The sequence below is a fragment of the Ixodes scapularis genome, unplaced genomic scaffold (assembly GCF_016920785.2).
Source record: "Ixodes scapularis isolate PalLabHiFi unplaced genomic scaffold, ASM1692078v2 PGA_scaffold6__148_contigs__length_123643588, whole genome shotgun sequence".
Taxonomy (NCBI): domain Eukaryota; kingdom Metazoa; phylum Arthropoda; class Arachnida; order Ixodida; family Ixodidae; genus Ixodes; species Ixodes scapularis.
This window is the reverse complement of record NW_024609881.1, coordinates 106,955,665-106,969,809: the sequence shown is the minus strand read 5'-3', so window position 1 is coordinate 106,969,809 and position 14,145 is coordinate 106,955,665. Positions and strand designations below refer to the sequence as shown.

Sequence of the window (14,145 nt, the reverse complement as noted above, 5' to 3'; positions counted from 1 at the left end):
ATGGGCGCATCTTCACGACTACCTATCAAAGCCACCAGGTTCATATACCCAAGTGTCAACTACTTCGTGAACGGCAAGGCATCGGCAAGGGGCCCCTACCTGCACCAGCTGCAGAAGTTACGCACCGAGCTTCCTCACATGGGGTCGCCTAGCTGGGTCATGGTTTTAGCACACAATCTTTTTTTATAACGCTTCCTTCAGCGCTACGCGAGTCTCTGTAACACTCAATTTTTTAATGTTTTGACCACCTTGCTTTGGCATTCAAGGATTCTTTCCCAGAGCACCATGTCAGCTTGCAACTATACCTGCCGTAATGGCGCTGTTTGCGACTGTCATTGATAGTCGCTTGAGGCTCCGCTGGCGCGGCATCTTCGCTGGGGTCAGTAGTATTCGCGTCTGTCGCGTTGCGTCATCTATCGGCACCACATCGAAGTAGGCAAGCACCGTTTTCTTAGCAGCGGTTACCGAAGCTCGGAGGCATCACTGGAGTCCCTCGTCTCGAGAGAATTGAAAGGACTTCACTTGCGACTCTTTGTTCGTGTCGGTGAGCATCAACAAATTAAAATCACGGGACTGGGGAATTTCCAAAGCGCAGCTTTCGCGCAGTTACTCACTAGTGACCCAAAAGTCGCCGCGCATCCACCCAGACACAAGGTAAACATGGAAGGAGCGGAAGTATCTCTCTCCCCCGGTCGTGGCGGCCGGAAGTGGTGTGAACACCGTGTATAGTCTGACCAAAGGCGGCTAAAAAACCACTAAACAACACCGACCCGCGAAAGATTGTAACAATTACGTAATTCTGTGAGCCATCCAGTAACCCACACTTAAATTTCTAATAATTCATAGGCTCGCACCTCTTCCTGCCTCGGTACGTGTGTAGGACTTGACCGGGGTATAAAGAACTAAGCTTGCACAATGGCTGATTATAGGCTCTACTTGTAGCTCCGTTGCTCGGAAACTTAAGACATTGCGTTGTCGCGTGGGTCGCAGGTTTAATGACAAACCATTTCGTTTTGTTTTACTTTGTCGCGTTTGTGACATGTTTGTGAAACTTTTGCGTTCCATATTTGGATCTATCATTTGTAAATGCGCAGTCTGAGAACTGACTAGAATTTAGAAAGTGGCATAAGCACAAGCGTATGCATTTTGAAAAAAAAAATCTTAGGCGTGCAGTTGATCTAATAGTATGCCCAGAAAAACACCTAATTTGGCCCAAGTTTTAAAATTGTTGGGGCCTAATATGGTTTTGATCCAAGGCGTTAGTTCGAAAATTCTGCTCTTTTGCTTTTTAATGGCTTTCCATTGGTCTGTCATATAATTGCCAAAGTGCCAAATTTCACAAAAAAATACCACAGATCAACCCAGCAACCAGCAGTGCAGCCTAATTCTAGCGCTTTTCTTGAAATCTTCTACCAAAGTTCCACTTAAAAAATAAACGACCGGTACTGAAGCCTAGCTTTGGCACTTGTTTGTCGATTAGGCACAAGGGTGCCGGAAACTACCAGGCAGTGAAGATTAACCTTGACATTTGTTTGTCGATTTAGGGCCAAGATACCCAGACTCGGGCCAAAAATGGTCAAGTTTGGTTCTACATGGACTTTTTCGGGCTTATTAAGACCCTCAATCCCAAACAAATACATATTTGGGCCAAAACAACTGCGCTACCCGGACTGCTGTTGAATCTCTGCAAACTTCTGCCCGCTGGCGTCTGTTTTTCTTAACACTAAGCGCAACTGATAAGAAGCATAGCACATTATTTTTATTCGTGTATAAAGATCTCTTACACAGATACCACAAGAAACGTAATGATGGGATATCGCAAACACGATTCCCATACTTTCAATTGAATTATCAAAAATTGCACATTAAGTTTATGTTGAAAATTATTCAGGCAAAGCAATGGGCAAGCAATTTCTACTGTACCAAGTAAAGCAATACATTATTTTAGACGTAATTGGTAATAATAATTAGCTAATCTAGTAATTGAAATCTATAATACTTTTTTTAAGTAACGAGCGCACGTCCGCAGTCTTCAACCCCTTGACTGCAGAGATGCGCCGAAAGACAGGCACAAAGAGAAGGATGTAACGCCCACACTTGTTTGTGAAAGAAGCGAGATGGAAAAGTTCAAAGCGTTTCATCGACTCATCGAATAGCGTTTTCGAAAGGTCATGCATCACACGCACTGCAAAGGTGACCACAATTGGCGAGGACTGACGTCTTCTCACCGTCGCGAGCTTAAGTCTATACAGTTATATTCAAAATTCCCGTAAAGCATTGTTAAAAAAACAGCTGCTTCTTTCAACTTAAATCAAATATGATTGCTCTTTATATTTTTTGTCTAATAAAAGGTCATTTGCTTTCGCGCAACATCTTTTTTTATAACTGTTGTTTGTTCTTCCTGTTTGACGAATATTTGAATCTCACACAACTCTCCTACATAAATATACGTATCGTTCCACGGCGTTCGCACAATACAACCCTGCTGGTTCAAGGGAGGGAGCATCTAATCCGGTAAGAGTTTTTTTTCCCTAAAAGTTACCTCTAAATTTTTCGCACCACGAGAGTCTCAAGTGCTCTTCTTGTTAAAATCTATCGAGCACAGTAGATAAGAACGTTAGATCGCCACCTGTCAGCTGCGCTGTGGCTCCGCATGCATGAACGTTTCTTTATGTTAATGTACCTTGTTTCACATTAAGTCGTAGTGACAAAAGTGTATAGTTACGAAGCTTGTCGTCTTGATGCGCTTGCTTTCACCGGCAAGACCAATCGCACACTGTGAATTCGCAGTGATCTCCTGGTTTCTTTTTGGGCGTGATTGCTTTCAATAGTGATAACTCATGCACAAAATCGACGAGCGTCATGACAATGCACTTTTTGCGCTGTCTGATTGACTTCTTCGGATTTTAGCGCTGGTTTTGCTCGGACTTCTTGTTAAACGGAGGGTACTAGGATAATGGGGAGCGCAAGTTCGCTTCTTTTGCAGGGGTTGTGGTGACGGCAGAACGGCGAGCTCAGATTGGCTCTGATTGAAAAATACTGAGTAGACCTCAACGCGAGTTTCTTTGAGGTCTACCCACTATCCTTCAATCAGAGAAAATCAAAGCTCGGCTTTCTGACGTCACCACAACGCCTGCAAACGAAGCAGACCAACTTGCTCTCCGTATTGCAATGATCAAATGACCACGTGCAGCTTGCGTAACCGAGAGGTAATCGTCCATGGTTACTTTGGTCGCGGCTTTTTAATCAGTGCTGAGTTATATCAACCTTACATATATGCGAATAAATGTGTTAGCGATATTCTTCTGAAAGGATAGTCCAAAAGATACAATTTTTTGTGACTTTTGCATCTATATGTGGGATTGGCAATTGTTGTTGACCATCTGGAACCATGACTTGGAATATAGTTGATCCGAAATCGAACACGCGCATTCGAAAAAAGAAAAGTAAGAATCACCCAAACAGTGAGGTGTTACTGAGTTGATGAAGTGCGCAAGCCATTAAAACTAGAGAAGGCAATATACTTTACGGCCGTACAGTACTATTTAAGGCAGTGAAGATGCCGGAAAGCTATGCCGTGATAAATAATATCATAAATCATTATAGTCTTTAGGGTGTAGCCAATGATTTGTTCATAAGCCTTAGATTCACCATATTAAAAATATATGCCCCCTATGAGTCATCTTCTGTCCTATTATATAAAACGCCATATCACATAGAATGAGCATTTTTAATGAAGAACCCACGGGTCAATTTGATGTTTGGCCACGATAGTTTTTCATAGATTTATTGTCAGATGGCAAGGCAAGGAGTTTGTTTTCGTCCATCTGTCGTGAGTAATTTTGAGATTTATGATATTTAAAATAGATAAATGAAGCACGCAGTGCCAACTACATATAATATGTTGTATATTTATAATGCGTGTAGTGTATGTTAAGGAAGATAGTCTCTAACATATTAAAATTAGATAATAAAACAACTCAATTTTAAGGTTTTTTTTTATGGGTTCTTATATGGCATTCTATTATATGGGCTCTATGGCCGCTCGTCTTTTTTTCATTAGGGCATAGTTTTATACGCACATACTTTAATCGAAATAAAGTCAACGTTATCTGCGCATGTAGTTGTATCTGATTTTTGACGGCTGGCTGAAATTATATATTTCTTTGTTATTAATTTAAACACTTCTATTATTCCTTACAATGAACAAAATAAAGCTGGCATACAAAAGCATTTCAACAAGAGTGTGGTGACACTTCGCCAGGGTCTTCAATATAAATACTAAACAAACACATCTGTCAATAGCACGTTGGGAGTATTACATTTCAAAAGATTACTGTGTGTACAAAATGGGAAACAGAAAGCTAAGTACCGGCAAAGCAGCGACAGTGTGACACCCCGAACATATAGCAAGTTACACAAGCGATGAGAGTTGGTCTAGGAATGAAGAAACGTTATTGCAATCAACCATGTGGCTAGGTAGTGTATTCAAATCGGATGCTGTTTGTGAAAAGAAAGAACATGTCTAGATGTCGACTCGATAGTAGAGTTCAAGGATCGTTTTTGTGTGTGTAAATATTATGTACGTTTTGGCTGAAATCCAAAATACTTCATGGTCGAAAACCAGAATTAACGACCTAAAATCAACGACAACACTGTCATTCAGTTTGATACATTACTAACTGCGATAACTTGCAGAGTCATTTTTGCAGCAGGAATGAGGACAATTGTTCTATTGGCCGTGATCGCATTGGGAGGTGTGTCACTGATCATGGGAGACACTAATCACCGCCACCATTATGGAGTTTCATTTGAAGACGGTAGTACACAATTTTCATTCTCTTCGAAATGTTCTTCGGGCGATTTAATGTGTGAAATTGTTAGTTATTCAAATCACATTTAAATTGTTATAATTTCTTATTAATTATTATTTCACATATTATTTAATTTTATTATTTCTAACAGTACCTTCAAGACCCAAATGCATTTTTTTTTTGCTTAGATGGAACGAAAATCTGTAGTAGGAATACAAAAAATATCAGCCATATCTATAAACTAAGAAAGATTAAAACAACAAATAAAAATCGCTCGTAAGGTTTAAAAAAAATGATAGACTCTTGTGAGGGGTATCAATCACTATAATATTGGGTGCTTTTAGAACACTGGTGGTACAATCATGTAAAAACCGACGCACTTTTTGTACTTAGCCTACTCGTCTTTTTTTCCTTTTATAAATTCACTCCCTAATTTAAACCAAAACAGAAATGAAAATAAAACAAAACTTTTGTACTCCTTCTCTAAGGCGTATCGTCCTTCCTGTAAATAGAACTCCCACAAGACATATTCTTTCTTTCGTGATTTATTTTGCTCTTATTTACCACAATGCGTTGAAAAATATCGTGTTTTTTGCGTAAGCCTTAAACCACTTATAATTGGAAAACAAAACCGATACCTTTTGGGAACGATGCGAAATATTTGTTTTTCTACTGAGTGAAGTCATAAATCAATCTGAGTAAGGATGGGAAGTGGAATGTAAAGTTACGAACTCCAGGTGTTTCGTGAGTGCGCGTGTCGCTTCCCCGGGAGCCGATTTTGATGCATGACCACATACCAGACAAAAAATCCTTTAGGCCGGAGGTAAAAAAAAAACAACACCCAAAGTCAAAATATCTACCTAAAATATGTAGAAATTATAAAACCACGTTATTAAATCACAGCTGATCAATTCTAACGGCGTAGGTTGAGAGCTTAGTGTTATTTTCGCCATATTTTTTATTTCATCGAAAAATAGTAGCAGATAACTTAGCTACATGGTGCAGATAATTTTTCACTGTTCACCTCTTTACTTCCTATTTCGAAAGCCAAGCCGCACAAGAAATTTGTTTGCTCTGCCATCGATTCTTGCGCTGTGACAGATACGGGCACTCTGCATGGGAGCAACTTTAAAGTATAGAGATATGATTTTCCTCCCAGTACCACACTGGGGGCTGGAGAGCGTCATACGACTTCTTGTGAAGACACTGAGCTTTTTCAGAATCGAAGAGGCCACCGCTAGAGTCACTGAAAGGTTATTATGTTCATAGTTCTAGTCCAGTCCCTGTGCCCTCTCTGAGAGGGCACAGGGACTGGTTTATAAAATTCCCTGCGGTGACTGCCCCGCGTCGTACGTTGGGGAAACGAAAAACTATCCAGAGCGCCTGCGGCGCCACCGCTACGACATCGCGAAGAAAAATGTGGAGGGAAGCGCGCTGGCCGAACACGTCGAGAAGACGAACCACTCCATCGACCTTGACAACAGCTCCATCCTCGGAACGGAGAAAAACTGGCGGAGGCGCCTCCTGTTGGAGTCGTGGCACATTCATGCACACGTGGCAACATAAACCGGTCGACGGGGACCCTTCCCAGCAGCTACGTTTCGGGGTTAAGAGGGATAATCCGGAAAACACCCGGGGGTGTTCGGGTTCGTGGGCAGGCCGTTCCGCGGGACAAAAACAGTCACCCGTGATCAAGGGACCGAGTTGGTTCCGAAACGTCGGGATTTTTGCTTTTTAATAAAGCTTGGTTAGAGTTTCTAAGTTGAAGATTTATTAATCATTCCTAACCAGACGGATGTCCGTCGAAAATGTTTACATTTAAGTCTACTTTAGACCCGGTTTCCTACTTCCTTGCTTTGCCCCTACACCCATCAAACTGGCGCGGCGGGCCATCCATAAATGCTGAATGGATGAATGGCTAGATGAATCCGGCTGAGCCCTTTGCATTGGGCGGTAGCTTACGCCACCTAGCCATTTTGTGTTATGCTATGAGACGGATACAGCGCTACCTACAGACAGTGGAACGCTGATACGAGGTTCTAGGGGCATGGAATAGAACGACAGTGCCAGAGCAGGTCACCTTTAGAAAGCGCGACCAGTTGTTTGGAGAGACATCTGATATATAATATTCAAATTTATACGAACATATTCCGTGCTTATTTCACAACATGCCAAAGAGGTCATATCCACATAAATAAATATCAGGCGCTGTGTCCGTGATGCATAAATAAAAGCGGTAACGAAGTATTATGGCTGGAGCTTCGAGAGAACATATGACATATTACATTAAAATACATATTGGATATGTTATTAGTAATGCTAATCGCATGCTTGGCTATTTAAAACGTAATTTTTCTTCAACTTTCTCATCTTTGAAATTAACTCTTTTATTTATTTATTACATGTACCCTCAGGGCCTTGGAATTGAAGAGGGGAGTGGTTACAAAAATGGTGTTGAAGTAAAAGAAAGCAGTTACTAGAAATACAAAAAAATGGCGTCTATTCATACAATATTAGTTAAGGTTTCTTGAACAGGTGGAGGTCTTCGATTGAAGCTGTTGGTACGGGAAGGCGATTCCACTCTTCTGTTGTGCGTGGGAGAAATGACTGAAAAAAAGCATTAGTCCTGCACGATGGGACACCGACCTTATGGACGTGATCTAATCGAGATGAAACGTATTGGGGAGGTAATATAAGTTCGGTGCGGAGATGGGGGTGATAAAATAACTTGTGAAAGAGGCAAAGACGAAAGTTTTTACGACGAGATGACAAAGACGGTAAGTCAAGGCTGAATTTCATTGTGGTTATGCTCGCAGTTCTGTTATAGTTGGACAAGATAAAGCGAACAGAGTTATTCTGGACCATTTCGAGTGAGTGAATTAGATTTTCATGACAAGGGTCCCAGGCTGAAACGGCATATTCGAGTTTTGGACGAATTAGTGTTTTGTAAAGTAAAAGTTTTAGAGATGAGGGAACCTTTGCAAAATTACGTCGAAGATATCCCAACATACGGTTAGCGTTATTAATTATATATGTTATATGAACTGTCCAAGTGAGATTTGATGTGATGTGAATACCAAGATATTTATAACTAGTTACAGCATCTAGGGGCGAGTTATGAAGATGGTAAACAGGTAGATTATGATTTTTCCTGGACACCCGCATAAATTTACATTTGTTAATGTTCAATTGCATGCACCACGTTTTGCACCAAACAGAAATAGCGTTAAGATCGGACTGGAGCGTGTTAATGTCATTTTCACAAGTTATTTCCCTAAATACAACACAATCATCGGCAAACAAATGAATATGGGAAGAGACACAAGAGGGTAGATCATTAATGTATATAAGAAAAAGAAGAGGTCCGAGCACAGAGCCTTGTGGCACACCGGAGTGAACGCCACTCGGCTGAGAGAGGTGATTATTAGCTACAATGAACTGCGAGCGGTTAACCAGAAAACATTCAAGCCAGATAAGAAGTTTTGGGTCAAGGTTAAGTTGGTGCAATATGTAGAGTAATAGCTTATGGCTTACCTTATCAAAAGCTTTTGAAAAATCTAAAAAGATGCAATCGGCTAATGAGGAATGGTCAAGAATAACATTTAGTTTATGAAGGACTGATACCAATTGTGTTTCACATGAATAGGTTTTTCGAAAGCCATGTTGTGACGACGTGAAAAACGAATTAGATTCAAGGAAGTTGGCGAGGTTCGAAGATAGTATATGTTCGAAAATTTTACATGGGATGCTGGTTAGTGATATTGGTCGGTAATTGAGTGGAGAATGCTTGTTACCTGATTTATGAAGTGGAATCACCTTCCCGACCGTCCACTCAGTTGGAAGACAACCATTATCGATGGTCTGTTGAAAAATTTTTGACAGGATAACTGAACAATAAACGCTCGTACATTTTAAAAATTTGGGGCTGATGAGGTCACAACCAGGAGCGGAGGAAAGTTTAAGTGATCTAATTATGCTTTCGACACCTAAAGGATCTATGATTATCGGGAACATAGCAGGGTAGTCGTAAGAATAGGTAGTTGGTAGTGAGATGTCGGAAGTTACAGAAAAATTACGCGTAAAAATTTCGTTGAAGATAAACGGACATTGATGAGGGGGAATGAGATTCCCTGAACTGTCAACTAATGAAATATTATCATCATCAGCAGGATTTATCACGCGCCAAAATTTTTTAATGTCGGTTACAAGCATGGATGGTAAGGTAGTATTATGGTATTTTTCTCTGGCTGTTTTTATGGCCGCCACGTATTCATCAGAAGCCAGTTTGTAAGCGGCCCAACGAGCATCGTCTGATGATGAATTGGCCGATCTGTACAATCGCTTTTTTCTTTTAGATAGACGTCTGATGTGGGGGTTATACCAGGGAGCATTACTGTTAGATATGATAGTGCGGGTAGGAATGTACTTATTAGTTAAGTCGTTGATCTTGGCCACGAAGATATCCCAGTTGGATTGCACGCTGCGAATTTCAAAGTCCTTTAAAAATGTTTCGAGGAAGACAGATAGATCATTATTAATAGCCTCAAAATTTGCTTTTGATAATTACGAATAGTTTTCATTTTTCTTTTAGTCTTAACGCGCTGCAGGTTGACGTGAAATGACAAAAGGGTATGATCACTCAAGCCAGGTAAGTAAGTAATTTCTGAGATGAGATCAGGGCAAGATGTTAGTACAAGGTCTAGTGTATTCTCGACTGATTCGGTTATTCTTGTGGGTTGCTTGACAAGTTGCGTGAATGAAAACAGAGAACATAGATTTAGAAATTCATCTGCTAGAGTGGAAAAAGGTTGCATACAAGGCGATTCGCTGTCCCATGAAATATTAGGAATATTAAAATCGCCCAGTAAAAATAAAGGTAATGTAGGATGACGAGACACAACTAGGTTAATTACATCATGTAGCTCGTTTACGAAGGTGGAAGAATAATTAGGGGAACGATAGCAAGCACCAACAATAACTCTTTGCCGATCCATTTCAATAATAGCCCATACCATTTCCAAGTTGCTGGGGATATGAATACACTGGGAAGGCAATTCCTTGGAAATGGCCAAAAGAACGCCGCCGCCTCGACGCGTTGTGCGGTCGCAGCGATAGACAGAGAAACAATGTGCTGACTCGAAGATTTCGTGATCGCGAAAATGAGGATGCAACCAGGTTTCAGTTAATGCTATGATATGAGCATTGCAGGTATCTATAGCTGAGGTTAGTGAATCGCGCTTATTAGTTATGCTACGAATGTTACAGAAAAGAACCGATACATCAGATACGTTAAGACCACTGCCCCTCGCGTTTCCCTATTGCTCCTCGTGTGCTGAGGTGCTCGGCTGTGGGTTATCAGGAGCGCGTTGGGGCGCAAGTTCGACTACGCTCTCGGTTGCCATGTCATTTTATAAAACACTTGTACGCTCAAAGCTTGAATACGCGTCGTCTATCTGGGACCCGAGCCTTTTAAATTTGGTTAACTCCCTAGAAGCTGTTCAAAATCCTTCCGCTCGTTTTATCCTCAGTAATTATCATCGCACTGAAGGTGTCACCACTATGAAATCTAACGTATCTTTGCCTAGTCTTGCCTCACGCCGAAAGGTAGCCCGTTTGTGTCTCTTCCATAAAGTATTTCACACTAACTCCTTCCACAGTCAACGTCTCCTCACACCACCTTTCTATGTTTCATCCCGTCTTGATCATCCTCATAAAGTAGGTGTACCACTACGTAGCACGAGCACATTTCAACAATCTTTCATTCCCAAAACTTCTTTGGATTGGAACCGCCTTCCCACCTCCATCGCCATAATCCAGGCGCATGATTTGTTTAAAACTGCTGTTTCTAATATTTATTGTTCATAACTAATATGTGCTTTGCCTTTAAGTTATTCATTGTATAATTTTTCTTGTTGAATACAACCCACTCCCCTCTGTAATGCCGTTGGCCTTGAGGGTATTGAAATAAATAAATAAATAAATAAATATACGCCAAAATTATCTTACCCTAACAAAATAGGCAGAAAACAGACACACCAACGTTTATTGGCTTTAGTGCAACTTTACCTCACTGGGTTGACTATTCTGTAGACGCCAACATTTTCTCCGGTACAAAAGGTATACTCTCTAATTTTTTTGAAAACCTTCGAAGCCATGTCGTCAAAGCATTCCCGGCATTGCATTGCTGTTTCTTGGCACCGTCGTCGTTTCAACGAGCGCATGTTTGTTTCTAGTTGCAAAGGGGATTTTACAACACTTTCCGTGCCACAAAGGGTGCTTCTAATAAATTCGCAGAACGCGAGAACGTTCCGAGGAGAACATTCAAGACTCAGCACCACAAGCGGTTGCCACTTTCGCTTCCCCTCCCGTCGCGACGAGGCTCATCACACACGACCTTTTCTGCACCACGCACATCCGAGGGATGCGACAACATAGTGTCGCCGCCAAGGCAGTTTTCTCTTTTGTTGAGAATATTTAGACTGAATTTCTGATCGCCCGAGATTTTTTAGCTTGAAATGAACTAGTTAACTTTGCATTAGTGACGAAAATCTGAGGTATATGAGTCGTTATAATGTGAACATTGATGTATATTAATGTTTCAACGCATTCTTTTACCGTTCATTCTGCAGGTACATGCAAGTACCGCAATCTAACACTCAAAGATGGAGGCTTGAAAATACTTCAGTACCCTTGTGAACGCTGGTTTTGCAATGTAACAGACAAAACACTTACAGTTGAAGGGTTTGTAATTTATATTCTCACTGTTTGCAGGAAGCCATCGGGCAAAACCGTAGCGGTAATTCGTTATAATGCCTGTGCATGTTTAGTTTTTATATATTGGTTAAATTGACGGCTGGTGTTGTATTACTTTTATCGTTTCGAAGATGTAAATGTCAATAAAGATGTGACAATAGCTAGAAAAAAATGATAACCTTTTTTTTCCTCCCGAATCCTGTCTATACTCACGTTCAAGATACCAAGAAAAATCGCTCATTTGCTGGTACCAGCAGTAGCAAATAAGTTTTTTTTACGACAAATATAAACAATTTAATTAAATTGAATTCTCATAACGGAGATAGATGTTTACACATAGTTTACCTTTTAATGCGAATGCATTACCTACCCCATGCAGCGCAGCCGACGTCGGCTGTTATCGCGAAAAACAGGCATCGAAATAAAAGGCAGTTAAAATGGCTGCGACGCGTTCCCATTGGCTGTGACGCGTCATATCAGATGCTTCGTCCCGGAAGTCAGCGGCGCACTCAAGGTCAAAGCGGACGCGCCTAAAAAAGAAAACACAAAGAAAAGCACGGCAACACAGATGCACCATCACGGAAGGCGTGGAGCTGGCGGAGTTCGCCGCACATGCGCAGTGGGGGAGTGTGATGTCACCGCCGGAGCGCCATGTCCAATAGGAAGACACGGCGCTGTGTTTGTATAAATCCGCTTCTGTATGAATGCTTTCGCATTCCTTCATGTAAGCAGTCTTAAATGTTATTCCTTCAAGAAATAAACATTTCCTGTTCTACAGAAATTTATTTATTTTTGAAAGACACCTTAACGAATAAACTACGTACCAAATCAATTCACATCTAATGTATAGTTGGAATTGTACATGTGCATACAGGGTATTTACTAAAAAAATTAAATTTTTGTCCAGTGCATTGAGTTTTGTGCAGAGCCACACCGCACACTGATATTTGTATCAGTATATTATACAGTAAATTGAAAATTGACATTAATAAATAATAAGGATGTTTATGCATTATTAACAGGAACGCTTAATTCGTAGGGGTGTTTATTCTCACTCATCTTTACAATACGTTATTTTATCCATGCCCGTTTCTAAACACAATGGGTTATAGAAAATGGTAATTTCAACCAGTTGGTTCAATATCGAGGAGAGGCGCCGAAAGAACACAAGGACGAGGAGAGACGTAAACTCTGGCACCAGGGTTTACGTATTTTCTTGTCCTCGTGTTTTTTCGGCGCCTGTGCTCTATGGGAGTTATAGAAGTCCAACTTTTAAATACGAAAATGTGCACTTCACTTTTTCATAGCTTAGGCAGACTAATCGTTAAGAATTTTAGACATCGTGATAAATTCCGGGAAATCATTGCAATCGCTGCACGCATTATATAATTCTAGAAAGTGGGCGAAGTCAAAATGTATACTAAAAACACTCCAACACTGTGAAAGAGAAAGGACAGGCAAACACAGAGGCCACTGTGTGTGGGTGTGTCCTTTCTTTTTCGCAGCCTCGGTTTATTTTTACAGTCTTCAACTACCACCAGCTTGTTTGCAGCCTAACCTTATATTCATTAAGATATATATTCGGGTTCGGATTTAAAAAAAAAAATATTTCATTTTATTCCTTTAGATGCAATGTCAGACCCTATAGAAGTTGCGTCTTCGTGCACCACCCTCGTTACTACTGGCCACGTTGCTGTCCGGAAGATCCCATCTGCTAACATAATGTCGAAGATAACCGAATTTGCCACTTTTGCGAATAAAAATGTTTTCCTGCAATTTTACGAAGAACTCGCTGCTCTTTCTCAGAGGGACACTGATACTCTCCAATTTCTTTTATTTCTTGCAGGGCAATCTATTTCAGTGTCAGTAGACTACCCAATCAATATCTTGTTGCAGTGTCACGTATATTTTTAATAAATTTATAAAATGCAACTCCTCGAAACCGAACCGAACGTTAGATTAGGGATGAAGAAGAAATGTAGAGGAGGGGTATGATATCGAAAATCATGCAACGGTATAACTTTTCTTCTTTTTTTTTTCTTTGATCAACGTATTTGCTTATTTCTTGTGGCTTTTAGAAGCCACAAAAAATGGGTATCATATTTTTTCCATTTATAGTATCGATTGTATGTCTTCGATGACCCACGACTTTGATTATGTTTGGTAGTTGTGTCTAACCATAGAAAACGGCACGTGGATACGGTGAAAAGAATGAGCGCGTCTCAAACCGGCCAGTTCGCGAGCGTCGGTTTTCGTGCGGAAAGAAAACGAATTTCGAGCCTCAAATTGTGTTCTGGGGATTTGGACTCTCATATGTCATGTACAAATAAAAACCTTAGCGAGCATAAACACTCATTCAGTGTCTCTTGAAGCTTTAACTTCACGAGAAGTATGGTAAATAAAAAGGGTAACCCGAGAACCACTTCATTGTTCTTCTAAAGTTTTTAAAATCTCTACACTTCTCCCTTAACTCAGATGTTGAACTAGTGTCTAACACGGATAAGCTTCTCCAAGTTGCACATGCTCAGAACCAGATCTAGAGAAGCTAGTGGTCTGGCGAGGACGCGGCAACTGATGA

At 40.7% G+C, this 14,145-nt stretch overlaps 1 protein-coding gene across 1 annotated transcript; it reads left to right on the top strand.

The window, feature by feature from the left end:
• Window positions 1–4,675: 4,675 nt before the first annotated feature.
• On the top strand, window positions 4,676–13,285 carry LOC115326510. Its single transcript, XM_040220864.1, has 3 exons — window positions 4,676–4,820; window positions 11,444–11,555; window positions 13,195–13,285. The coding sequence occupies exons 1-3, from the start codon at window positions 4,718–4,720 to the stop codon at window positions 13,283–13,285; spliced, it is 306 nt and encodes a 101-aa protein (XP_040076798.1). The 5' UTR covers window positions 4,676–4,717.
• The last annotated feature ends 860 nt before the right edge of the window (window positions 13,286–14,145 follow it).